The sequence below is a fragment of the Lissotriton vulgaris genome, chromosome 3_1 (assembly GCF_964263255.1).
Source record: "Lissotriton vulgaris chromosome 3_1, aLisVul1.2, whole genome shotgun sequence".
Lineage (NCBI taxonomy): Eukaryota > Metazoa > Chordata > Amphibia > Caudata > Salamandridae > Lissotriton > Lissotriton vulgaris.
The window spans coordinates 188,923,220-188,949,247 of record NC_141689.1 but is presented as its reverse complement, the minus strand read 5'-3'; the positions used below and the strand labels follow the sequence as shown (position 1 = coordinate 188,949,247).

The following is a 26,028-nucleotide window of genomic DNA, read 5'->3' as shown; positions in this document are numbered from 1 at the left end:
TTCATATCTCTTGTTCCCCTTATTGAATTTATATCGTTTTGATGTCACTTTGCTTATTACATTTTCTCTGTCTGTTTAAATAGTAGTGGATTTTTTAATGTGTTGTTTTTTCAACTTTTTTTACTGTTTTAGTATTTTTACATGCTTTACTCGGTTTCCTTAATTCAGGCCTGTCCGTTCTGTGCCCTAGCTAACAGGTTGAGCTCAGGTTTATATTACTGAAACCTTTGACTGGACCTAACAAGTTGGTAACTTTATTACTTGTAGTGGACTACAAACCCCCCCCCCCCCCTCCCACCAAACTAAGAATTCACTTTCGCACAGGCATATTTCAGCAGCAAATGTCTGGTAGAGGTATAATGCAGTCTGTTGTAGGATCACAGTAGTAGTAGTAGGAGTTCCGGCTGGCAGCACAATTGTGGTTTATGCCTCCAAGACACGAAGTTGAATGAGAACTTTGCTTACTCAGCAACAGCAGTGGTCTTGAGTAACTCATTGCTTTGTAAAGAGAAAGTAGAAGTGAGGTCGTATCAGGCAACATCTAGTTAACATGAAAAGAAATGTACATTAAAATAACATATTATTGTAAATGCAGGATTATAAGAAACATATAAAACCAAACACTTTGCTACAAAACCTTCCACATTGTGGGAGAAACTAAGTAGCTAGCTATAGCGACAAAAGCACCTTTGGTCAATCTTTCTACACAGTGAGAACGCAAAGGCAGAACAACTTATTCTTGTATTGTCATAAAGGACGAAGTTATTGACCAAATCTCTCATTGTTATAAAAAACAACAGGTATCTATAAATTGGCCTATTGTAGCTCAAGATGGAACATATTCTGCAAATGTCCCGGAATGTGCCCTGCGGTGTCAGTTTGTTTGGTAGCTGCTTTCGAAGAGAGGGGTGACTGTCCCATCCTTCCACTCAATCAGGATCTCCCCGTGCCTCAGGGAAGGTGAGCGGGAGGCTAGGCCGCCATGCTGTGCCAGCCCCCCTTTTGCAGCGAGTGGCGCGTTCTCGTCGGCCAAATTTACCCCGTGCCAGGTCTGGGGATAGCTCTTTAGGGCACAAATAGTCTTCCTCTTCCTAAAAGGTGAGATGTATTACAGATTAGTTACTCCAGACGCATCTCAATGGACCATTTGCTTTCATTCCAAAACGGACACGGTCAACAGCAGAATGGCTTTATACACAGACCACATTCTTCCCAACAATATCCAAACAAAATCAGCTTTATAATATATCTCTCAGTTTTGCTTCAGCTGCACTCATGCATAAAAGTAGCGATAAGATACTCTCACAATGACATGTTTTCTGGTCACTCTTTCTAGATTTCTCATGGAGGTGGATGAGTTTCACTTATTTTTTCACTTTTTTTTTTAACTTGTAATCACAATGGAAGTGTTTGGTGTTGATGCCTTCGTTACTTTTTTTTATTTTTTTTACTGTGCAATGTTTCTAGATGTATTAGGGGTTAAAAGATTCTGTACTAATTTGTTCTGTAACCAAACCAAGAGGTTAAATGATGTAACAAAGTAATGAACACAGTACTGGGGCGGGGGTCTAATACTTAGACTGAAGGAGTCAGGTTTTAGGTCTCTGGATGGAAATCATGAAGTTAAAACAAGTTTTCATCTTATGATATTTGAATATTAATAATCTGGAAGTTAACTATAGAGGATACCTAATATGATGCATATACAATCACTATTTTTATGATTATCAATGGAGAGTGGTACTTCAGGACACCCTCAAAAAAATTATTTTATAGCATAGGACACCACTTCATCATTACCCCAGTCAGGCACAGTGTTGCATGCACAAATGACATCATCTGGTACCTTCCATCCTGAGAAAATAACATCAGCGCGGTGACCTTCAAGGTCTTGCAGCCCTGCAGTTCCCAAATCAGGAACCTACACTCCTTGGTAAACATCAGCAAGTTAAGACTGTGATTGGGCCATTCTTCCTGAAGCCAACTCCTTTGTACTTACCTCATTCTAATCCTAATGGACCGATGTGCCAGTCCAGCCGGAAGCATGCATTGGCCTTCCAGTCCATGAGTAGCAGCACACCCACCTCAGGTCTTTTTTTAAAGTTTCATCTTCACCTCTGTTAGATGGTACAAGACCACCTCTGTAAATAACTGTACTACTCAGCTCTAGCTCAAAATCTTCTACTGCCTCCCTAAATAGAAATAACTGAACATGTGTGTCTAACTGTTAATTCTTCCATTCAACTATCTCTTATTCCCTCCTCTCCTTGGTTCATCCAATCCTCACCCTTTCCTTCTGTTGGTATGGTCATTGTCCACATTCCCTTGGGGTTTTCCCCTGAAGGTTCCAAGGTTGAGAGTCAAAACTGTGGAAATTAACTGCTGATGGAACACTCAATGATGCCTAGATGTAACCTGGAAATATCAACTTTTACAACACGTGGAGTGTTATTTTAATACCAGTGTACATGGCAATATTCCATTGGCTCCTGTTTATTTTAAGAATGATAAACCGGTTCCAAGCGTTCCACGCATCTGTTATTGGGAATTAAATGAGTGTCACAACAGACTGCATCCTCTCCATTTCTAAAACCCCTTTCAAGTCCAAGACTAGAATGCTGAAACTGTTCTAGACATACAGTGAAGACACCTTCCTGCATTCAGTAACAAGCACAAAGCCCAATATGGACTGCCATTTTTTCTATATACATCAGTCATGGAACTTAATAGGGACATTCTCTTACTACAAGATCAAGTACTGCTGTCTGAATTCCTGCAGGGTCTGCAAATAATTCCCATCAGATGAAGTGCAAATCTGGATTCTTTTTCCTCACATCCCTTCCTTTCCTTTGTAGTAGACCCTCCTCTGGTAGCATCCATCTTAAAAGGTATGGTATAGAGCAGCTTGCTTTCTTTTACAGAAGAAAATTCCATTGTGTTGCATTACCCAGCTTAATTAAAAGAGCATGGCTGCATAAGAATTTTGGGTGATCTACGTATCATAAAGACCTTTACACAGCCAAACCGCACGTGAGCATAGATCATATTACTCAATATTTGGACGCAATCCAATTGCCATTGCTGTCCCAAACAGATAGGGACAGGCTCGAGGGAGTCCTCACTCTTGAGGAAAATACTGAGGCAATTGGTCCGCTAAAGTCCGGTAAGACCCCTGGTCCGAATGGGCTTCCAGGGGAATTTTTTAAACAAAACAGTAGTATATTAGCTCCGCACTTGTTACAGATGTACTTGAACTCCAAGGAACAAGGGCACTTGCCTCCGGATCTTCGGACGGCCCCTGTGGTGGTTATCCACAAGCCTGGGAAACCGCCGGAGGAGTGTGGATCCTACCGTCCCATATCCTTGCTTAATGTCGAAACTAAAATCTTGGCCACAGTCATTGCGATGCACCTCCTGACGGTCATTGGCCCTCTGGTCCACAGTGACCAATCTGGATTCATGCCTGGGAGAGCTACCCACTTTAATTTGTGACACATGGCTAATTGGGTGGACAAGATTCAAGGACGCGAGGCTCCACATATACTCCTTTCTTTAGACGCCGAGAAGGCATTTGATACCATTCACTGGCCCTTTATGTGGTGTGTTTTGGAGAAGTTTGGTTTCGGCCCCTTGTTCAGTAAGTGGCTGGCTCTCTTGTATAATGCACCTGAAGCTAGAGAGCGAGTTAATGGGGTATTGTCTTCCAGCTGGTCTATACAGTGCGGTACCAGGCAGGGTTATCCCCTATCGCCCTTATTATTTGCACTTATTCTGGAGCCCCTTGCTGGTTTAGTTCGATCTACCCCGGGTTTATGGGGCTTTCTTAACGACTCCGGCCACCTTCCAGAGGAACGCATATTGTTATATGCGGATGATATTCTGCTGTATGTGACAGACCCAGCTGAAACTCTTCCTAAACTTCTTCGGCTCTTCGAAGATTATGGTCGTCATGCGGGATGTAAAATCAACTGGACAGGGGTGGCGACACCTCAGTCCTATCCGAACTGTCTGACGGTGTCTCCGGATGGGTTCCAATACCTGGGACTGTATATCACCACTGATACTCCGTCTTCCTTACAGCACAATATTCTCCGTATCCTTTCCAACTTTCAAGAAGACGTTAAGAGGTGGAGGAGACTCCCTCTGACGATCATGTGGCGAGCGGCAATATACAAAATGATCACTGTTCCCCAGTTGTTATACATTTTACAGAATATGTACTGTAAAATAACAGATGCCATATTTGCATCCCTCAATGGGGAACTCCGTACCCTCCATTGGGATGGGGCCCACCCACGTATAGCGTTGCAAACGCTGCAACGGAATCGATATAACGGGGGCCTGGCCCTACTGGATATTAGGGCCTACTACAGGGCAGCACATGTTATTATAGTCAATGAATGGGGCTACGCTCTGGGTGATCATCCCGCTTACCGCTTGGAGCGACTACAGTTCCAAGATCATAAATATCTACATTACCTATATGGTGAGCCGGGTACCGCCCGCCTCCTACGGGCCACGCAAAGGATGGTAGAGGCATGGAAACACACGGAGAAGCAAATGCAATGGGATAAGAAACCCACTAGGCAAACTCCACTATGGCAAGGGGCCCGATTGAAAGAAATTAGGAAACTGAGAGGTTTCCATAGTTGGGACTTAATAGGAATCTCCAAAGTTGTAGATGTCCTGACAAAGGCAAACTGGCGTCCTTCACCTCCCTGCAGGCCACTTACCAACTTCACCCGAACCAACACTATGCTTATCTCCGGTTTTGCCATGCCTGGCGAGCCGAATGGCTAGCGGAGGTGACGCTCCTGGAATATGCCCCTTTAGAGGGAAGACTCCTCCAGGAAGAGATTCCTTGCAAGAATATCTCACTGACCTATAGAACACAAATTAATAATATTCCTGATAATCTAGGCCCGCTCAGGGTTAGATAGGAACGTACTACCGGCCCGCCTGAAGACCTTGACTGGGAGGGCGCCCTTATGCACCCCAGTGAAGTGGTGATCAGACTGCGACTGTGCCTTGTACAATATAAAATCCTCCATAGGGCTTATTTTGATAGGGCACGACTGCACGCAATTGGCAGAACAGAGAACCGGAGTGCCTTCGATGTCACGCAGAACGGGGGACATTCATATACACACACTCTGGGAGTGTACTAAGATACAAACGCAGTGGTCCACAGTGGTGCGGGAATTGAACACTATATTAGGGGCTCACCTAAAGGTAGACCCTCGCACTATACTATTGGGGACCAACACGGAAGTGGATCTTCCACTGTATAAGCTTCTATTGGTCAATTTGGTATTGATGGTTGCCAAAAGAGACATTGCTCGCTACTGGGGCGTTTCCAAAATCCCGACCATAGAGGAATAGAGGAACTGTTTAAATTCATATATGGTGGCAGAGAAAACTACATATATTGCGAGGGGTTGTCCTAGAAAATTTCGTAAAATATGGACTCCCTAGTTACGGCACTATGGCTTGGAGACTGAGTTGGGAGAGGAGGGATCGAGCCTGTCAGGAGGGGAACCGGGAATTGCTCCTTGACTGTTTTACTTCCTGCATTGTTGATAGATATGTTGCTAGTTAGTGAGGGGTCTTCCAGTATATGTACCTATGTAATCATACGTTGGGGAGCCCTGTTCTTGTTCGGGAGGGGAGTCGTGACCTGTACTATCTATCAGCGATTATCAATGTGTATTGATGCCCGATTATCTCACAGTTATGATTTACGTGTGTATTGTTTAAAAGCAAAAAAATTAAAAAAATTAAAAATAGGATTTTGGGTGATGGGCCCCATATTAGGGTAATCCAGCCCTTCCAACAAGAATCCCACTTACTTGTTGCAGTGGATGTTCAGGACGAGTATAAGAAGTCCGGTGGTGAAGGCCAGCGGGCTCAAGATCAGCATGCCAAGCTTCCAGTTGGTCGCTGAAACAGTAAAGGTTATGTTAGACATAGACCTCTGGTCTGACCAGGACAAAGACATGAATCCATAGGAGTCAGAAAAGAATTCAGTGTTGTGAGTTTAAAATGTTATTGATGTAGTAAGTCAAACAATTTCATATTTCAATAGTCTCTTTCCGCTCATATCAATTGAAATAACTGGTGTCTTTGATGTTGTACAACCAACACATGTTCAGCAGCTTACAGTGAACTGCTGCTTCTTCAGGGCTTAATCAAATGTCCTCAAGAGCTAATAATATACATGGAAAGTGACAACTGAAATTTGACTGTACTAAATCAATAATATTTAAACTAGCAACACTGAATTTTGGAAGTAATGTTATCTACTACATGAAGATATCAACTTGCAAAATGAAAATGAAGAATTAATAAAATTAATATTGTATTGAGATGTTCAACAAATAAATGCAATTGTTATTTAATTCAAACACTGTTATTGTGTTTTCCTTTTTTGGACTCTAAACCTATTTGGAACATTTATTATTGCAGTAGTTCATGAAATCGCCTCAAAAACCGGCGAAAGCCGAAGAGTGATTTGACAGCACAGTGATGGTTGTGTTTGAAAAAGACAGGATTTTGCATGCTGCTGTGTAAAAGAATGGGTTAAGGAGGGTTGAACACATGCCATTATTTACACATTTTAAAGTTCAGTATGATTTAACCAGGATGAAAGCTTTGACGGGCATCAAGCAGCAAGAAGACTAACAGCGAGTGGGTATCTGGCATTAGTGCGCTATCCAGTATGTGTCAGAGTGGAGATTGAGGGAGGGAAGATGCATCCTTACGGATTGTTTCAGTGAGGTCTTTCCTGGAGAGGATCCAGGATCCAGAATGATTGGCTAATGGAGGCTTTCTGTGCTATTGTGGGGTTGAGCAAAGGTTTTTACCCTAGTTGAGGTCTCAGGAAATGGAGATTGTGGGATTATATTATGCACATGGGGCCATTATGTATCCATTATGTATCTAGCAAATTCGCATTGCGAATGTGAATTTGCTAAATGCTATGTATGAAGGAAAATCTGGTGCAAAATAAGGAATCGCAAAATTTGCGATACCTTATTTTGCAATTGCATTTAGGGAATCGCAAATTTTGCGATTCCATTAGATGCAATGTATGAAGCAAAAACAAATTTGCAAATTGTCCTTAAGGGATCGCAAATTTGTGGTAAGTTGCCAATTCCTTGAAAAATGCACATTTTTGCATTTTTCAAAGTGCCATGTGACGCACATACATGCCCTTAGGGCATGTATGTGCGCCACATGTGCACCCATGCTTATTTCAGGGGTGCAACAGGGTGTTCTTTGGACACCCCTGCACCCTTGAAATTCTTCTCAATTTGCGATTCTCATATTGCGAATCGCAAATTGAGAATAACTTCCCATTCATTCCTATGGGCCTCCTGGCTCATAGAAATTAATTGGAAAGTATTCCTTAATTGTGATTCGCAATTTGCTAATCGCAATTAAGGAATACTAAGAATTTGCAAAAAAAATGCGAATTTAAACATACATCCCAGTTTGCGATTCTGAAAAAGCAATTTCTAAAAAATCGCTATTTCAGAATCGCAAATCAGGTTGATGATACATATGTATAACACGGTATTGGCATTTACAGGATGCAATACTTTAAACCATGCCAAGGTTCATGTAAAGCCTTACTCATCAGAAGAAACCACCGATATCAAGTCTTATTGTGCACTTTTTAAAATGTTTTCCTGTCTCCATGAGGAAGAGCATATGAGCAATTTTTAGCAGTTGGAAGAGAACAAGAACAGGGGAGACGGGGATGATAGCATAGAAGATGGGCGGGATGCTGTGGGGGACAGTTGGCTGGTGCACCACCACTGAAGGCAATGTAGATAATGCTGTAGACATTGGGCCGAAAGAAAGTGAGCAGATTACGTACAAGAGCAGGCACTCCCTCCAGGGAAGAGCTGGTGGGATGCTTTGCAGACACTAGTGAGGAGCACATGGAGTGATGGCAGGTCATCCAAATGGCGCGTCTGCAGAAGACGAACTAACAGAATGCCCGGTGAGTGGTTCCCCCCCACTGAGTGGGTAAACACAACAGTACTTAGTGCTTCTGGGGAGTCAGGGGGCATGAACTTCAGGAGGGTTACTGGTCCAAAAGAGATGAGAGGCAGCTGAGAGCCAAAAGCATGCCAGGTGGATGAAACACCAGCAGCTGGGGCGAAGTTCCTATGGTAATTGAGTACAGGGGACTGTGGATATAGTGTGGGTTTGTTTGTCCACGGATGCAAAAACCACTATATTCCTACCTTTTCCAGACCACAGAAGCAAAGATGTTGGCAGGAGAGTATATGGATGTATTTAAACTCCTTCAAAGTGAGAAACGTTACAAAGAGGGTTCAAAAGAGGAGTTCGTGGGGCTAGGCTAGGAGACTGAAATTTTTATATTTCAACATCCACATTCAAGATATATCCAAGATTTCTTCGAAACATTCCTGCAATGCATCATATATGTGAATGTCATATGGTGGGTTAGACAGATTAGTATTGGAGAGATTGCCTGTCCTTGCGATGATGAATCTAGGGCTGTTAAAAGTGTCAACCAGACAGTGTGATGGTGAACTAGTTACCCCAGTGTATGACACCTTATAGGACATGGTCATCAGTTCATACCACCGGTCGCCTCCTAATGCCAGCTGCCCGTTTTCCTAGTGTTCCACCCAAGTAGGAGAGAGGTTTGAATAAAATCTTTACCATTAATAAGAGTAGTCTGGTCATTTAACAGAGAGTTTGCGGTCAGTCACCAAGTCAGTTCTGATAAAAGTAACGCACACACAGTGGTAAGCACCCGCTGGTCAAATGTTATTTCAATCTGCAAGTCCATCAATGGGGCGCCGAGAGAAGGGATCTGGTAGATTGATTTTGGGTTAGTTAGATTTGGAATGGAGAATTGGTTACTGAATTATCCAGAAAGGAATTCAACAAAGTTGACGTTGAAAGGTTTCAATTAAGGTTTTAGTATAATTTATGGCACAGCCAAGGTCGCCAAGAGATAGGGGTTCTATAAAAGGGATGTTGGGACAAGGCCTATATTCCATTTAGATTAGGGAAATGGTGAATTGTTTACTACGTTATCCAGAAAGGCAGTCAACAAAGTTGACTTTGAATATTTTTTTATTAAGGTTTTAGTTTAATTTAAGACAGAACCATTTGCGGGAAAAGAGGATTCGAATTAAAATCCATAAAAGAAAACCCCACAGTGGTACAGGTTAAGATGGACAAGAATGTTAAGGGATGGAAGAACCTATGTCCAGCTAGTTCTATTCTGCTGCCAGATATTATGTCTCACCATTCTGCATGGTTTCTAAGTGGCAGGGGAGTTTAGGTGGATTCATCACTCATTGTGCCAGTGGCCAGCTTGTTATATGATTGTAGAGACCATGGTGTGCTCTGCAAGTTACTGAAACACACATATCGCTATAAGACTAGAGAAGTGCACGGCCGTGGTTGAGCGCGAGAAATGTTGATATGATTTGTGCCCTTCAGTTACTACTGCTTTACCCGGAATGTTTCTAGCCACCCAGTAAACAGGACGAATCCATCATTTGGGGTCCGAGCAAGTAACGCACTACCTGATGATGGTGATTAAAGGTTTGGTGCTAAAATTATGAATGCAGTTGAAGAGTCCGAAGAGAGTAGCGGTTTAACTGGATTCAGTGGCGATGGTGTCCTTCAGGTTGACGACTAATAACCTGCATAAATTGAGAGCTGGTGGCAAAAGTGTTACAGAGAGGGAGATGCGAGTTGAAATTACCACAGAAAGATCCAGAATGTTTGAACTATGCACGGAAGGTGGGGGCACCAGATAAGGACCTGTCCTTCAAATATATGAAAAAACTTCATCACTGGATAAAAGTCACAGAAATAGTGTGTGGCACTGCTTCATTTTAACCTGTGGTTACTGGCAATAAATTGCCAACACCAGCACTTATGACAGTTGCCACATGGCGGTGGTGTTTGAGTAATTAATAGATGAGCAGAACAGTTGTTTATTAATGAATATATAGTTTTTCCAAAGAAGTGCTGTGCTGATCTATGCTTTTAAAAACAACTATTATCAGTCGCCAAACCCATTGTTATAGCTTTGGGGGCCTCGAACAGTTTGAAATGTCACAGGTGTACCAGTGAGAGGGTTAGGACTTATGTTGGCTCTGCCATTGGCATCACTGGCAGTAGCAATGGGTGGTCCAAGCTGTGATGGCCTCCTGACGAGGGCCCTTGCACTAATTTAGTATTTTTACAAATTGAGCACTGGTTTGTGGGATATGCCGACTTGACATCTCTAACTGAATGATTACAATGAAGTGCTAATGTGGCTCAAAGATGATCCCAGTCCTGAATGATTGAAATACTCTGATGCTGCCTGGGAAGGGGGTTTTGTGCGTAACTAGTATAGCGAGGACCCTCAACTTTGCATTCTTTGAACTCTTCCCCGTGGTCCTGTCAATGAGAAGGGTGGGCAAGGCCCAGCAGTATGAGAAGGTGACTTTTATGGTAAACAACGAGGCTGGAAGGAAAGTGTTAATAGCAGGATAGTTTGCGACCACTACTCAGGTTTTTGCGTGAGCTTGCGCATTGTTATTTGTGACGGATTGCTTTTTTATGTTTTATGCAAGTTCACGAATATGAAATGAATTTTACGGAAATTTATTTTTATTGTTTTTGTTGTTTCTTTTGTTTTAAGCTAATATTTGCTGAATGCTGGTTTTACGTAAATTGTTACGGTTTTTATTAACTATACAATAAACAAATTACACTCTGTGACGGATTGCATTTTTCAGGGCTAAGCACACACCCTGCCTAGACAACAACATGGCTATTGCCCTAATGCGGTGGACATTACATGGGACGGCTCCAGGCGCAGCTGCTGCTGGGGGCAGGTTGGAGGGCAGAAGGATGAGGTAACCAGCATTCATTAACAGAGCAAGGAAGGAAGTGAATAGGGAGATGGGGCGTCTGCAAATCAAAGGGTGTTTGCTGGATTAAGCACAATGACTTTGTGTTCAAGCTGCTGCTTCTGCATAGGCACAAGAGGGCATCTCTCTCTTCTGAGCAATGGAACACACCTGAGGGAAGGGATAGAGACGGTGCAGATGTTTCATTGGAGGAAACCCCTAAAGTGGAAGGTGGAGCAGGAAAGGGTTATTTTTTTTTGGGGGGGGGGGGGAGTAAAGGCTTAGAAAAATAGAAAGTGCACGTAGCAAAGGTTCATTACGCATATAAGAGGGAACAAAGTAAATGTGTAGCCCTGGGCCTGGAGTGAACAGGCTGGTGGAGAGACCAGTAGTTGAGAGGATGTTTCAGTGTGAGCTCTACCCATGTGCAGGATAACTGAGTGACCACAAAGGAGTGTTTTGCACATCCAGATGTGACTATTCTGTCTGCTCTCCACTCATCTATGTGAGGTAGATATCTGCCTCAGATGGGTCCAGGATGGGCGTATGCTTAAGAATGTGGGCAGCTGCATTTCACTTGGATCTCAGTTCCACAGATTTAGAGCTTAATACTTTTCTGCTATGTCCTCTGCTGAAGCTGAAAACAAGTTTAAGAGATTCAAAAGATTTAGAAGTGAATGTCTCACCATCTTCTGCAATGAGGCTCTCGATTTTCCCTGCCGCTGCAGTGCTGTTGTAGTCAAATTGTGGGGTGGAGGCTGTAGGGTTGACCCAAGAGCTCTCGGACAAAGTTTCCATCTGTTCAGAAGTGCTAATGACTTTTGCTTGAGGAAACAAGAAGAGCACACACAATATTATTTTCACGAATGCGATCCCCCACAAAATCTAAATAGCAAGGAGCTGTCAGGTGCAACAGCGCACTTTGTTTCATGACCTAAAACGCCCTAGCTCAGAAGATCATGAGGTGAAAATTTGTATTGATGCTCTAGTTCATCGGCAAAAAATGACTTCACTCCAGGAACTTCATAAGCAGAGTATTACATTTGACCCAACAGCACATTAAAGGTGAGGGGAGACATGGAAGAGTGGGTCCAACCGTTCCCACAGAACTCTTCGGAACCAGCCTCTATCTGGACTTGTTGTATCGGACCTAAAGTGATCAAAGTCTGTGCTCCCAACGGGCGGCCGACAACCTGATCCGCGCATCCAGGTCTTCAAATGCGATGAAATGGCTGGAAAAAGAAATCTGAGTGTCTATTGAACCCTTCTAAATCAAGCTATTCATAAATACAGAAATTATCACATCACAGTGATTGCTGTCTTGATTTACTCCAACCTTTGTGCGGGCAGGGTCAAGTCTAAAAATCAGCACTGGTTTAATGGTGCCCTGGATGGTAGAGTTGGGAAAGTATGTTGGCAAAAGTATTGTCATAATGTTTTAACATAATGTGAGGGAGGCTATGGCCCTCCCTCATCAGCCCACGGCTTCGTGCAGCTAGACTTCATGGAAAAAGCTGGTACAGAATATTCAATTTCGGTAAAAGATACACATGTGGCACTAACATTGAATCTCTGGGGACTGGGATTGACACAGGACCTGCTATGAAGAGGGAGGGTGGGGTGGACATGTCAGTGCAGAGCTCCTATGCTATATGTCCAATTACATTTAATGTGCAGCTGTCTGCTGCACGTGTGTATGTTGTACATGCCCAACAAAGCCCCTCAGGCATGGTCAATGGACAGTGCTTGTATCCACTGATCTCAGAGGGTGATTATGTGGCCCTGAGGGTGTTACTGAAGGGACTAGTACCTATTGTGCATTTGCCAATCTCTTCTTTATAGCCCTGATAGGATACAAATGTACAAGTGCCATCTTATCTTTGCTGTGAATGGGAGGCAGTTCCACTTTCAAAAGCACATGTGATGTTAAGGTTACATTAGATATCCTACTTTCACATCCAACTTTGCTTTTAACCTTACCCATACCATCTCCTTTATTAAATCAATTCCATGATAAGAGGTAATTTTAAATCACTATTTTATGAGTAGATCCCAGTCAACCCCCTGGGATCACCTCCTGGTGGAGGCTATAAGGCCCAATGATGATGCTTTCAACCATGACTACGCCGATGGCAAAACACATACCAATGGCGGAATATGGATGTTAAGGGTCCTACAGATTTTCCATTGAGATCCCTCTAGGTCCATAAGCCCCACCCTACTTATATTTTTCTCCACCAGGATAATATTTTTCAGGTGGAGAAATCTCTATGCCTGCCCTCCCATAACATTTTCTTGAGGCTCTTTTTCAGCTTTTTGACACTTAAGTATCAACATTGGGTGTAAATACCATCAGGAATGTTTGTGAATATCCACAAATGTAAACCTTTCTTGATCCTCACTACCTTTCAAAAAACCTCCCCTGCCCCTATCCCAGTAAAACCTGCGTCTCCACTACTACTTATTAGTTAAAGTGGATTTTTTGAAGTAGTAACATAAAACAGCATAGTAGTAACATAAATGGTTGCAGATCCTGACCTGTCATTTGTGCCTGTAGAGGTCTTCAGCGTTTACTTTTGCGCATCAACTCAAACTTAAATGTGAAAAAGAAGTTGCGATTGAGTCATTTTAATATTTCCACCTTTCTCATGAAAAACCTACATTTTCTCCACTTTTCAAATGTGAAAGATTGATCTAGTCTCTCTAGGTATAATCAAAATCCTAGCAAAAATAGCATGACATCAGTTAGCTTCTTTTCCCTTGAAATTGTTTTTTTTAGCTTGGAGCAAATTACATTTGTTTCTTTCCTATCATGCAAACATCAAAAAGTACAAAGGTGTTTTTAATATGGGCGCAGATCTACACAATTGATAACTGAGCCAACAACAATGGCGCCAGCCATCTGAAGGTAACTTCGGTAAGCGCATGAGTAAATAGGATTTAATTGCTGCTTGCGAAACATTTGTAGAATCATCCCTAGACTGTGGTATTTGCTTTCATTTGTACAGGCATTGCTGATGCAGTCAACTACCCTTCACCTCCAGCCCTACCAGCCAGGTTTGTTAATTTCTTATTAAAATATGGCAGTGCAACACCTTGTAATGCATAAAACCACATAATGGAAAATGATCATAATACAGGAAGCACAATCAGGACAAGCCTCTTATGATATTAGTTTTGTAGATGAGTGATATGGGATATGACCAGTTGCCCCGGAATGAGCCTCCCTATGTCCTGGTTAGTCCATGAGATGATTTCTACATGAAGGTAGGTAATGAAAGATGAGTGATCGGTGAATGCTGACTCTTACGTTCATAGAACAGGACTGGTGTCTCTGCGAGGTCCACCACTCTGACCTGGCTGTACCACTCCATGTCTCCCGCACTACTGCAGATTAGATCATTGCCCAGGGTCCTCCACTTGCTGAATTTGCCCTTGTCTCCGGATATGAAGATCTTGTTGGTCCCATGTTTAGCATTTAGGTACAGGCCCTGGCCGTGCAACATCACGTGACCCTTCTTGGTACACACCCAGCGTTGCCAATCGTGGTCACCGCAAGATTCCAAAGTCACCACTGCGTATTCGTTCATCTTGGTGACACCAAGGCACTTCTTGCTCTTAAGGCTAACAATCGATCTGGCTTCAGAATCCCAGCTCCACCGCTGCTCAAGGGAGAGAGGCTCGCACTCTGTCAGAGACACCCTCTCGTGGGCGACATGGACACACTTCTCCAAGTGGACATTCCTGATCATGAAGCTCTGTCCCTTCACAGCTGTACAGTACAATGGAGGAAACAGTTCAGATTATTTTAGGATTCAAGGCTGTGCTATACACAAAACAGTAAGATACTAATTTTGAATTCACCACTGGTTCAAAACGGACCCTCTACAATTCTGAGATTTCAACCCTAATCGCATAATGCACAAATATTGGATCACCATTCACCATTCCTTGAGTAACCATGTATAATAAAATAGAAATCTCTGCTATATGTACACAATAGACTGGAAGTATGTGTAGGAGAGTAGGGTCTGCTTCCTATGGTTAACCCCACTTTATGCTGTGCTTCACTGGTTTTTCGACTTTAGTATGGCTGTGGCCCTGCTAATCAGGCCCACAGCCTAGCTGTTCTCTCTCTAAATTGATACCATGTACTTTAGGTACATACCAGATTGGTTACTGGGTCACCCTTGTGAGCCCCTGTATATGGTACCTTAGGTAACCATGGCTGCAGCCCCTAGGCCTACCAGGAGCTGCACCATGTATTATGCCACCCCTGGGTAACCTTCCAAACTGACACCACAGGGCTGCACTTACAGCCTTGTTAAGGTGGTGTAAGCACCCCTTACTTAGATATAGTATACCCATATCTACCTTATGTAGTGGCACATAGTAAACTATAAGTCACTCCTATGGCAGGCCTTGACAATCCTGGAGGCAGAGTGCTTAGTTTTGTGTGAGAGGGTGCCCTAGCATGAGCTGAGCCTCTCTACAACTTTCGGAACCATCTCCTTATAGCTGTTCTATGATATAGCCATACCATATGCTCTTAAGTGCATTATAATCCTTGCGGTTAATGCTAACTGGTTTGGCTTTATCAAAACACGTCGTGTAAGGTGTCAAACACTTTGGAATACTACCCCCACCCCTGCCAGTTCTGGTGGGGGGGGGGGTAGCATTCCACCCTTCTAGAGGGAGAAGACATGTAGCTACTGGTAAACCCGTTTAAAGTTAAACAGAGCCCCAGCATCACAAAACGGATGCTGCTGCCACAGACACAAGTCTGCCCTCCTTCTGCTGGATGAAACTCCGGCAGGGGAGGTCTGGACAATAGGTTTCCTGTCCAGGGAGGTGCCAGCACCTCCCCAGACAGGCTTTAGTGTATTGGTAACAAAATAGAATTGTCCCTTGAGGAACCAAATCAAATTCATTACAATTTATATTCAATGTCACATTCATGATCATTAATTCAGTTTATCCAGGGAAATACATGTACATGTACCGGAATGTATCGAAATATTATGTTTTTTATTCAACTGCACTTATTTTCTTATCATTTGATGCCTGGCAACGGACACACTACTGCGATTCTCAGAATGATTAACAGTAGAATACAAAACACCTTTTGCTCAGGTTATGGACAATCAAAATACCATATCAAATGAAGATTAAACATAACATTTCATCAAATTATACAGTCTAAATAATAGACAAATAATCAAAACGATGTTTGACGCCTAACATCGGGTACATGTACATGCATTTCCCTGGATTAACTGTATTAATTATCATGAATGTGACATTGAATATAAATTGTAATTAATTTGAAATGGTTCCTCAATGGACAATTATATTTTGTTATTGATTATATCCAGTCCCTAGGGGATTATTGGGTGGCTCTTTTGTCTTTAGTGTATTGGGGCAGGGTGGGTTGCATTCAGTGAATGCTTTTTAGACACTGCCTGGGGCACACAAGGTGCTCCATGCATTTCCCAGTTCAAACCGGTTGTTGGGGAACTCAGCCCCAGCTCTGGCGCGAAACTGGACAAAGGGGAAGGGGTGTAACCACCCCCTCCCCCGGTCCACCCATAGGAGGGACCTTAGAGTTAGTTCAACCCCTAAACTTACTATAAGTATGGAACCGCAGTACCTAGGACTTTAGATTGCCCTGGACGAAACTCTGCAACATGTATCTTGAACCTTCGACATTCCATATTGACTGGAAGATGGAAGAAATCTCCCTTGTGGTCAAGGAGTGACCAACCTGCATCTTTGCAGGTCTGCATTTTCGAAGCTCCCGCCGGATTGCGAAAGATCTGCGACACAGGACACGGACTTCCAGACATCTCTAACGTTGACCTGCATTCCCAGCAAAGCTGCGACTTGTAGTGGACATGAGAGACGTGGGACCGGAACTCCTGGACATCCTGCATCTTTGCAACTGCACCTGCTTCCCAAGGTATCCCGAAGTTGTGCATTGGGGTATTTGAAGCCCTTGCCCCGAGCACCTTTTGCAACGAAGCTCAGAGGCCTACACTCCACGAGTGTCCCGTGGGCCCGATTTGTGCATTTCTGCTCAAGGCCCCTTCGCGATTCTTAGTCCGTTGGCTAGCGAGCCCCCACGAAGGGCCATCTTTGATTTCTTGAGCTTTCCTGGTTGCTCCAGACGTGCACTCACTCCTCTCAACAATAAAGGTTGAAATGCTACGCATTTCGTATGTATGTCATAGCTTCACAATAATGTAGTTATGACAAAGGCGCCATTTGTGTCTTACTATAAGTCAAGATTTTTTAACAGGGACAACGAAAATGTGCTCCGATAAGGAAAAGAATAGAATAGCCGTCATGATAGTGAAGCCCCGTCACTCGGTGACTCCATTTATCTCGATTACTGATAAAGAAATACTCCCTCCCAACTTGCGGTTCGTATAGTTTGCTTTCATGTGTGTGTTTGTATATACACACAGAGATGTAAAAAGCAACCCAAGAATAGTTAATGTGCTGGAAAAAGATTACCGATCAGGGAGTGGCCCGTGGAAAGCAAAGTAGTAACATTTTTGAAATACAGATCCTGAGAAAGAGGTCAGAGGGAAAAGTTAGCTCTCTAATTAGGTACCTTGCTAGAGCTGGTTTTCTCTTGGACAATCGGTAGTCAGATCAGAACACAATCTGAAATAAAGACCAAAGGAAGCCAGTTCGCTGTATTATTCATAAAGGGCTTCTGTTTAAGTAACATAAGTTTAATTTGTATTGCCCATAGGCACAATCTATCGATACTATTTGTTGATGCATCATCTTTTTCAGTAGCATAGGGCTCGTAAATATTACAAATGCAGTGCTTGTGTCTCAATAGTAAAGGTGACATATATGGACTGTTCACTACAAGATTTCTCTTTAGTGTAGAAATATTTTGGAAAACAAAGATGTCGAATATTTCGGAAAATTTAACATGAGGAAATAATTATAAAACATGTAAATTGTTCATTTATGTAGCTGACGGGCAATTATTTATCAAAATCGTACTTGTTGCACCTATACACACCTCCTCTGCTTTTCATTTCTTTCTCATACCTGCATGTATGCACTACAGCAGGCTCTCTAACACATGGGGTTCTCACAAAATTGTTACTTTTGGGGTAAAATAAATTTTGGATCATTATAATCAATTCCATACAATTTTTAGGTCGAGCCTGTGCAGCGCATGTGCTCTCTGCGAGGCATGCCGTATTCAGTTATGGACTTGAAGCTCCGCTGACTCTCCTCACACTTTTTTCATTGGCTTGCTTCATTGTCCGCTGTAAACTGTGGCTATTCATTGGTCAAGAGGAAGACAAGGGCATCCATAAGCACCCCATTTCTTTAGAATAGGCACACTTATTACACACATTCACACACGAAAAGACCCAGACCCCGCCTTCGTCCACTACAGGGTCGGTAGAAACAGTCCCATGACAAGCCCGCCACTCTAGATCCAATGCTCCGCTAAAGTCATGCCAGGAGCTCTACTCTCATACAAGCTGATGAGGGCTCCCCCCCCCTCGCAAACGAACCATCACGCAATACGCACTAATACATCACATGATGACGACAACACTGTCCGTACTATCGTTATTTTCGACATCCGGTCCGATAGCTCCCCAATGTCCCCCCTAGTTGTACCCCCATAGTTAACAGTTTGCTATTTTACGTCTGCAGTTGCAATCCCGATGATAGTTAGATGGGAACACATTCTCACAAGATTGGACCTATAGAACCTATAAGAGTACATTACTACATACTCATCGGAAACAAACCCAGCCAGAATTTCAGAAACTCCCACTGAACAGCACAATTCAGAAGGAGGGTTCCCTCCAGAAGCAGTTTTTTTAATGTGTAGAATTCATAACGGCTGTGAGGCAGTAAAAATATGTATGTAACTACTTCCAATTATTCAGCTTCCAACTGCAGGTACGTGTCATTGTATGATAATGATGCAAGATATTGATTTGTGATAAAGAAATGTAAAAAACCCAATAAACAAAAAAACAGTCCCTCCTTAGTACCGCCATTTTGTAACCTCCAATGGCAACACCCCGTTACACGTGTTGTTACTCATTAGGCTTTAATTACAACCTCCAAGCACTATTTCCTTAAATAGCTTTGTCCTGCCTGCTATTGCCGGCAGGACCCGCTCTCTCCTAACGCTTTTAAAAAAACATATAGCACAAATCTGCATTAGCGAGAGTTTAAGCTATTGGCATTATAAATGGCAATGCCTTTTAAGGATCTGGTTTAGTTCGCAGAGTTTTGCCATGCGGAACTCCAAGAAGGGCCAAAAAAACAATCGGCAGAGTTCCGCAAGTGGTGGAGTGCAGTGCTAACTGCCGTTCATACTGGTCTTCCTGCTGCTCGGGTAGAAATTCTACCCGCGTGGCAGCTCGCAGTCGCAGACATACCGTTCACAAGCACGAGCAGGGAAAAAACTCAGCTGCAGTACGCGAAGTTGAGTTTTCTGCACTCGGCGAGCTCCATAGAGGGCAGTGTGCAGAAAACTCTGCAAACTCGACGAACGTATTGGAATTCACCCCTCAGGCCTACACATAAATTAAAGGCATTGTCATTTACAATGCCAATAGCTCAAACTCTCGTAAATGCGAGATCTATTGCATTGCAAATTCTTGTTACTTATTGTCATAAGTTTGGACTTGATTACATTATCAATGCACATTTCCTCATAATACTTATTTAAACACCCATATGTTTAGTGTTGCGCCGTTTCAAAATGGCAGACATATTGGCACTGGTACAAAGCGTCCAGTTTGTAGTCATCCGTCATCTTAGTCTGAAGATCAAAATATTTTAATGCTCCTATAGTCTGCTGCCATGACGGCAATAAACTTTTGGATCTGGTTCACGCATGCAAGGTCAGTACTTGTTTTTAGCCCTGCATGTGGTCGATTACAAATTTGTCAACATAAATGATTGGAATCTATTTATTTATCTATTTGTTTTATTTACAGCGTATGGCAAAGCTTATACATTAAACTGAATCAGCAAAGTTTACTTCAATCCATGTAATGAATTACAGGACCCAGAACAGACTTTTTGCTAAGTTTATACGACAAGCTTACCCTTAACCACTAAGTCCTACATAATATGTAAGTAGTGTTTCCAGTATGGGATGACTAGATCTGATTTTTTACACCCCTTTTGAATATTACTTAGAACTGGCTTACTTTCATCTTTATTTCACCTCTTTTTCACGATCTATATTTCACCCATTTTACTACCTTACTACTGGTTTTTCATGGCTACATTTTTGTAGGCTATGGCATAGTAGAACATTGGACTGTTGGGAGCTCCATTGATGACAATGAAGTGCTCCATGCTTTTATGGACGCAAAGCAACATTCCAATGTTGTTTTCAAAGGCCTCTCAGAGCCCAAGGGAATTTAAACCCCTTGAACTCCGAGAGGCCTTTGTTTTATTTGCTGGAACATTCTGCCCTCTAGTGGCAGAATGTTCCAATAGCCATGTAGCCCTTTGTAGCTGGGCTATACCGGCTATTAAAGTTCCGCTCCCTTGTTAAAGTCCCTCGCCTTTGGCTCGAGCTTTTAGCGCTGGGGCGGGCCTTTAATAGCCGGTATAGCCAGCTACGGCGGGCTATAAGGCTATATTAGAATATTGGAATGTGGAGCCCTCCATTAAAGACAATGGAGTGCTCCGTGCTTCTATGGGCCTGTAAAGGCCAGCAGAGCAACATTCCATTGTTTAAACAAAGGCCTCTCTGAGCCCGAGGGGATTTCAATCCCCTCGGGCTCAGAAGATGCCTTTGTTTAATTTGTTGGAACATTCTGTCTTCTAGTGGCAGAATGTTCTAATGGCCATATCGCCCTTCATAGCTGGGCTATACCCGCTATTAAAGTCCCGCTCCTGTGTTAAAGGCCTGAGCCGATTAACACTGGAGCTGGCCTTTTTATTTTTTTATTTATTTTTATTGGCATTTTGATATAATGCAAGAAACATTGCACGATGAAAATAAAAGAACAAACCAAATAGCCAGTAAAGACTCATGACATAATTAATCCTGTTTCACACTGCATATCAGTAACAAGTGCGATGTTTGCGAGTTCGGTCCACAATGCTATATGGAAGAAAAACTTGAAAGTGGTCAAAGTACATGTGCAGATAAACATTAACAAGGGAGCATAGGAAGTCTCAGCATGGAAATCTGTGCCCACCCTTACAGGTGATGCATACCTTTTGGATTCTAATGTATGGAAGTGATCCTAGCCCCACCTCTGTAGTCCGCCCGCCCGCACTCGAATCTATTCTCTCGGACAATATTCTCGCCCAGACCACCCACTCCAAATCACGATGGTGCAGCACCACCCTCCTCACCCCTCCCACGAGCCCACTCTACAAACGGCTCCCATATGTCCTTAGGTCTAGATGTGGATGGCATTAACTCCCAGAAAATGGACAACTATGAATGGTCATATGTGACATCTCTTATCGCTTCATTAAGAGAAGAGATCCCCCTCCACCCCAAGTGTATGGCTCTGTGGTCGGTGAACACGGCATGCCTTTTTGGGCCAAGACTCACAATAGCTCTGGGACTCTGTTGCGTAGGTGCTGCCTATGGTCCCGGAGATGGTCCTAGTCATACTCTCCTGAGCTATTGCTGATGGAGAGATGCAGCTAAATTCACCATACACTTTGGACTGAACACAACCGACTCCCTAGACAGAGCAGTTTCATCGTTGGTTGCCCTCAGACACCACACCTGGTGGAAATCCACTGGCTTTTCGGGTGGATATTCAGGCCTCGCTCATGGACATGTCCTTCAATGGTTCCAAATCCCTTCAGAGACAAAGTGGACTCAGTGCTGGAGTGCTTCAGGGACAGCAGGGCTTTGGATAAATCCTTGGGCCTTTACATGGCCCCTTGCAAACCCCGTTCAACTTTCACTCCTTTTGTCACCACAGAAGGAATTTTCCAGCCATATCTCTAACCGCCCAGCTCTTGTGGGTCAAGTAGCCAGAGGTCAGGCCAGTACACCAACCCCGGACAGCCACAGTCACCAAACCTCTTCAGTTTACCCTCCGACCATCATATTCATCCAGTAGAAGGGAGGATATGCAATCACATGCAGCACTGGAGGCCATTAACATCCCACATCAAGGTTCTCCAGATTGTCCAAAGGCGCTACTCCGTCCCCTTTGTGATCCACCAATAACTACCTTATCTTCAGAAGACTATTCAAGTGTTGGCTCTTTCCTCCATGACTACCATACTCAAACACAAATGTACAGCATAATCCTGTTTAACTAAACATATAATGTGATTATATGTATGTATTTAGATAAGTACATTTCTTTGTACACATATATATACACACTACTTATGTTTAGAAATATATAGATATTCTTTAGGTCTGCTTAACAAATTCTATATTACTTATCTGTAGTCCGCCCGCCCGCACTAGAATCTATACAATATTCTCGCCCAGACCGCCCATTCCAAATCACAATGGTGTAGCACCACCCTCCTCATCCCTCCCACGAGCCCACACTACAAATGGCTCCCGTATGTCCTTAGGTCTAGATGTGGATGGCATTAACTCCCAGAAAATGGACAACCATGAATGGCCATATGTGACATCTCTAATCGCTTCATTAAGAGAAGAGATCCCCCTCCACCCCAAGTGTATGGCTCTGTGGTTGGTGAACACGGCATGCCTTTTTGGGCCAAGCCTCACAATAGCTCTGGGACTCTGTTGCGTAGGTGCTGCCTATGGTCCCGGAGATGGTCCTAGTCATACTCTCCTGAGCTATTGCTGATGGAGAGATGCATCTAAATTCACCATACACTTTGGACTGAACACAACCGACTCCCTAGACAGAGCAGAAGACTACTCAAGTGTTGGCTCTTTCCTACATGACTACCATACTCAAACACAAATGTACAGCATAATCCTGTTTATGTAAACATATAATGTGATTATATGTATGTATTTAGATAAGTACATTTCTTTGTACACATATATATATATACACACTACTTATGTTTAGAAACATATAGATATTCTTTAGGTCTGCTTCTGCTTAACAAATTCTATATTACTTATGGTAAAAAATATATACATATATTATACATTTATATCTATATCTATCTATCTATATATATATATATATATATATATATATATATATATATATATATATATATATACATATATTATACATACATATATATATATATATCACCAGCATAACCACTCCAATCCTGAGCAATTGATAGGACACAGCGGGGAGTTTCAGGGAGCCCGTTTATTCTCAGCTTTTGGCATAATGCATTTCGGCGAACATCGCCTTCCTCAGATGCCGCTTGCACAGGGTTACACTTACACTCTCCTTAAGATGATCAAGAGGCTCTCCCATTGGTGGGACTTTAAGCAGACCCAACCCAATTGCTGTCTGCTGCTGTCCGATGTTTTAGACTACTGTTCCCAGCATTCATTATTCCGGTAAGTACCGCTGGAGGGGCCAAATTCTGCTCGTAGTGAGCGCTGTTGTGCCTAAAACAGGAGGGGGCTCAATGTCCGCTGAGTGGCCCCGTAGTTAAAGTGTTTTGAGCTCCTCGAGTCCCCAGACGCCCCTGCCCCAATTGCAAAGCAGACCCGGCCTCGAAACAGCGATGAAGTCATCCTGCTTTCCCGTGTAGTCACGGACTGCCAGCTGGCAGAAGCCACATATCTGCGATGGTCTTGAGGGGGGCCTGTGATATCCAATCCCTTGGAAACAAGTTTTGCCATACTACCAGCAGTAATCACAGGCCACTTTGCAGGGCGGGTCCTCTTTCACGCGCCACTGGCATGCACGTGTAAATATCACCAGCATAACCACTCCAATCCTGAGCAATTGAGAGGACACAGCGGGGAGTTTCAGGGAGCCCATTTATTCACAGCTTTTGGCATAATGCATTTCGGCGAACATCGCCTTCCTCAGATGCCGCTTGCACAGGGTTACAGTTACACCCTCCTTAAGATGATCAAGAGGCTCTCCCATTGGAAGATGTGATTGAAATCCCCCTTCCATTCGGTGATTTCAATGACACTTCCATTGTGTGAGCAAGGCGTAACTGCCGAAACGCGTAGCGTGGAAGCATAATAAACTTCCTGATATATTGGGCGTTGTTTCCTGAGAGTGCATGTACTTCGCTTTGCTACTGGATTTTCTTGGGAATATATATATATATATATATTTTTTATATGGTATATTAAACTTTAAAAAATAAATTGAAATAAATACATATATATTCCCACACTAGCTTTATGTCAGTGCGTTTCTAATTGGCGGCAGGGCCTCGCCGCTTTACATTCAACAAAATACTGTTGCCAGTATAGTTGAGTCGCAACAAGGGAATATTTCACAATTTCTTCTTTGTTGATATCAAGAGTGATACGGTACAGACAACATGCTTAACATCTATATAGGCCACTGCATAGTTTTCATATCAGTTTTATTTTATCTATCACAATATGTAAATTTGATCATAACAATTGTATCTATAATGGCTTCACTATTGAAATAGTGACGAAAATATCAAAGAAAAATGAAGATAAACAAACCCATAAAAATTCACAAAAGTTATAATTATTTATAAAAATACACAAATAAATTTGCTTTAGGTACATTAACATTTGAAAGTCTGAGTTTCTAACTATCTATCCATACATGCACAACCAGATGGTTGGAAGCCATCCACGAGCAGATGTTGCCAAGGCAGTTACGAAAGTTAGAGAAGTGGGAGTCAGAGTGGTCTCTAAAAGAAAAGACAAGCTGAGTATCATCAGCGTAAGAGACCACCCTGACTCCCCAAGACTCAACTACCCTGGCGAGCGGGCCTAGATACACATTAAACAAAAGAGGGCTCAAGGCCGAGCCCTGGGGCACACCGCACAGAAGAGGTTTGTTCTCCGATTCAAAGGGACGAAGGAGAACCCTTTGAGTCCTACCTGAAAGAAAAGATTTAATCCAGGTCAGGGCAGTGCCTCCGATCCCCAGCTGCTGCAGACGAGTCAGGAGTATATCATGGGACACTGTATCGAAAGCAGCGGACAGGTCGAGGAGGACCAACATGGCCTCATCACCCCTGTCCACTGACTCTCGAATTGTCTCCGATACCTCCAGCAGCGCAGTCTCAGTGCTGAATCCGGTTCTAAATCCGGACTGGGAGTCGTGCAGCAGCTGGTTAGTTTCTAAGTAATGGGCCAATTGTTTCTGAACCACTTTTTCTAAAATCTTAGCCGGTTTAGGCAGAAGGGATATCGGGCGATAGTTACCGAATTGAGTGGGATCCGCAACTGACTTTTTTAGGATGGGAAGTAGCAAAGCTTGCTTCCACACTGAAGGGAACTGACCATGGGTCAAGGAGGAATTCCATATGGAAAGGAGAGGGTTGATTAAAACTGGGGCAAGATTTCCCCTCACTTTGGCAGGGACTGGGTCCAGTGGTGATCCTGATTTAACCTGGCTGATTAGTTTCATGGCAGTATCAAGCGTGAGCTCTTCAAAAAAATTAAATGAGCATTGCTGGGAGTGTGACTCAGCTGTCCAGGGACTTGATACAGCTGGATCAAATGAAGAAGATAGCTTGATAATTTTATCCTGAAAAAAATCAGAAAGTCCATTGCAAAGGGCCTGAGTGGGAGAGCTCTGGGTCTTCAAGGCAGGGGGATTCACAAAATCCTTCACTATTTTGAAGAGAGTTTTGGTAGAGTTCTCTGCTAATTTAATGAGCTGTGAGAAGTAACATCTCATCGTGGTCCGTTTGAGTTTTTGAAATTTGTTCAAGGCCACCTTATAAACTGCTTTGGCAATAGGATCATAGGACTGGCGCCATTTACGTTCAAGCTGTTTGCATCGACTCTTTTCCTCTCGCAACGTGGGGGAGAACCAAGGAGCAGAAGGACGAGATCACGCGGAAGTGATAGGAGCTAGTGGGGAAATAGCATCCAATGCGGAGGTAAGGGCGGAGTTATATCTAACAACTTCCTCATCAAAATCTACAGAAGGATTGAACTGATAGAAGAAACAAGGGTCAATGGTGTCACAGGTAACTTTAGACCATTTGCGCCTGTTTT

The 26,028-nt window shown here is 43.1% G+C and overlaps 1 protein-coding gene across 1 annotated transcript in view; it reads right to left on the bottom strand.

Annotated features, from left to right (window-relative positions):
- Positions 1-301: 301 nt before the first annotated feature.
- LOC147726195 (uncharacterized) overlaps positions 302-26,028 on the bottom strand; it is a 267,808-nt gene continuing 242,081 nt past the window's right edge. Inside the window, exons 2-5 of the mRNA XM_086962897.1 lie at positions 14,212-14,673; positions 11,588-11,725; positions 5,850-5,940; positions 302-1,091 (exon numbers count right to left, since the gene is read on the bottom strand). Coding sequence (XP_086819023.1) covers positions 875-1,091; positions 5,850-5,940; positions 11,588-11,725; positions 14,212-14,673 — 908 coding nt within the window. The 3' untranslated portion in view covers positions 302-874. The remainder of the gene's footprint in view (positions 1,092-5,849; positions 5,941-11,587; positions 11,726-14,211; positions 14,674-26,028) is intronic.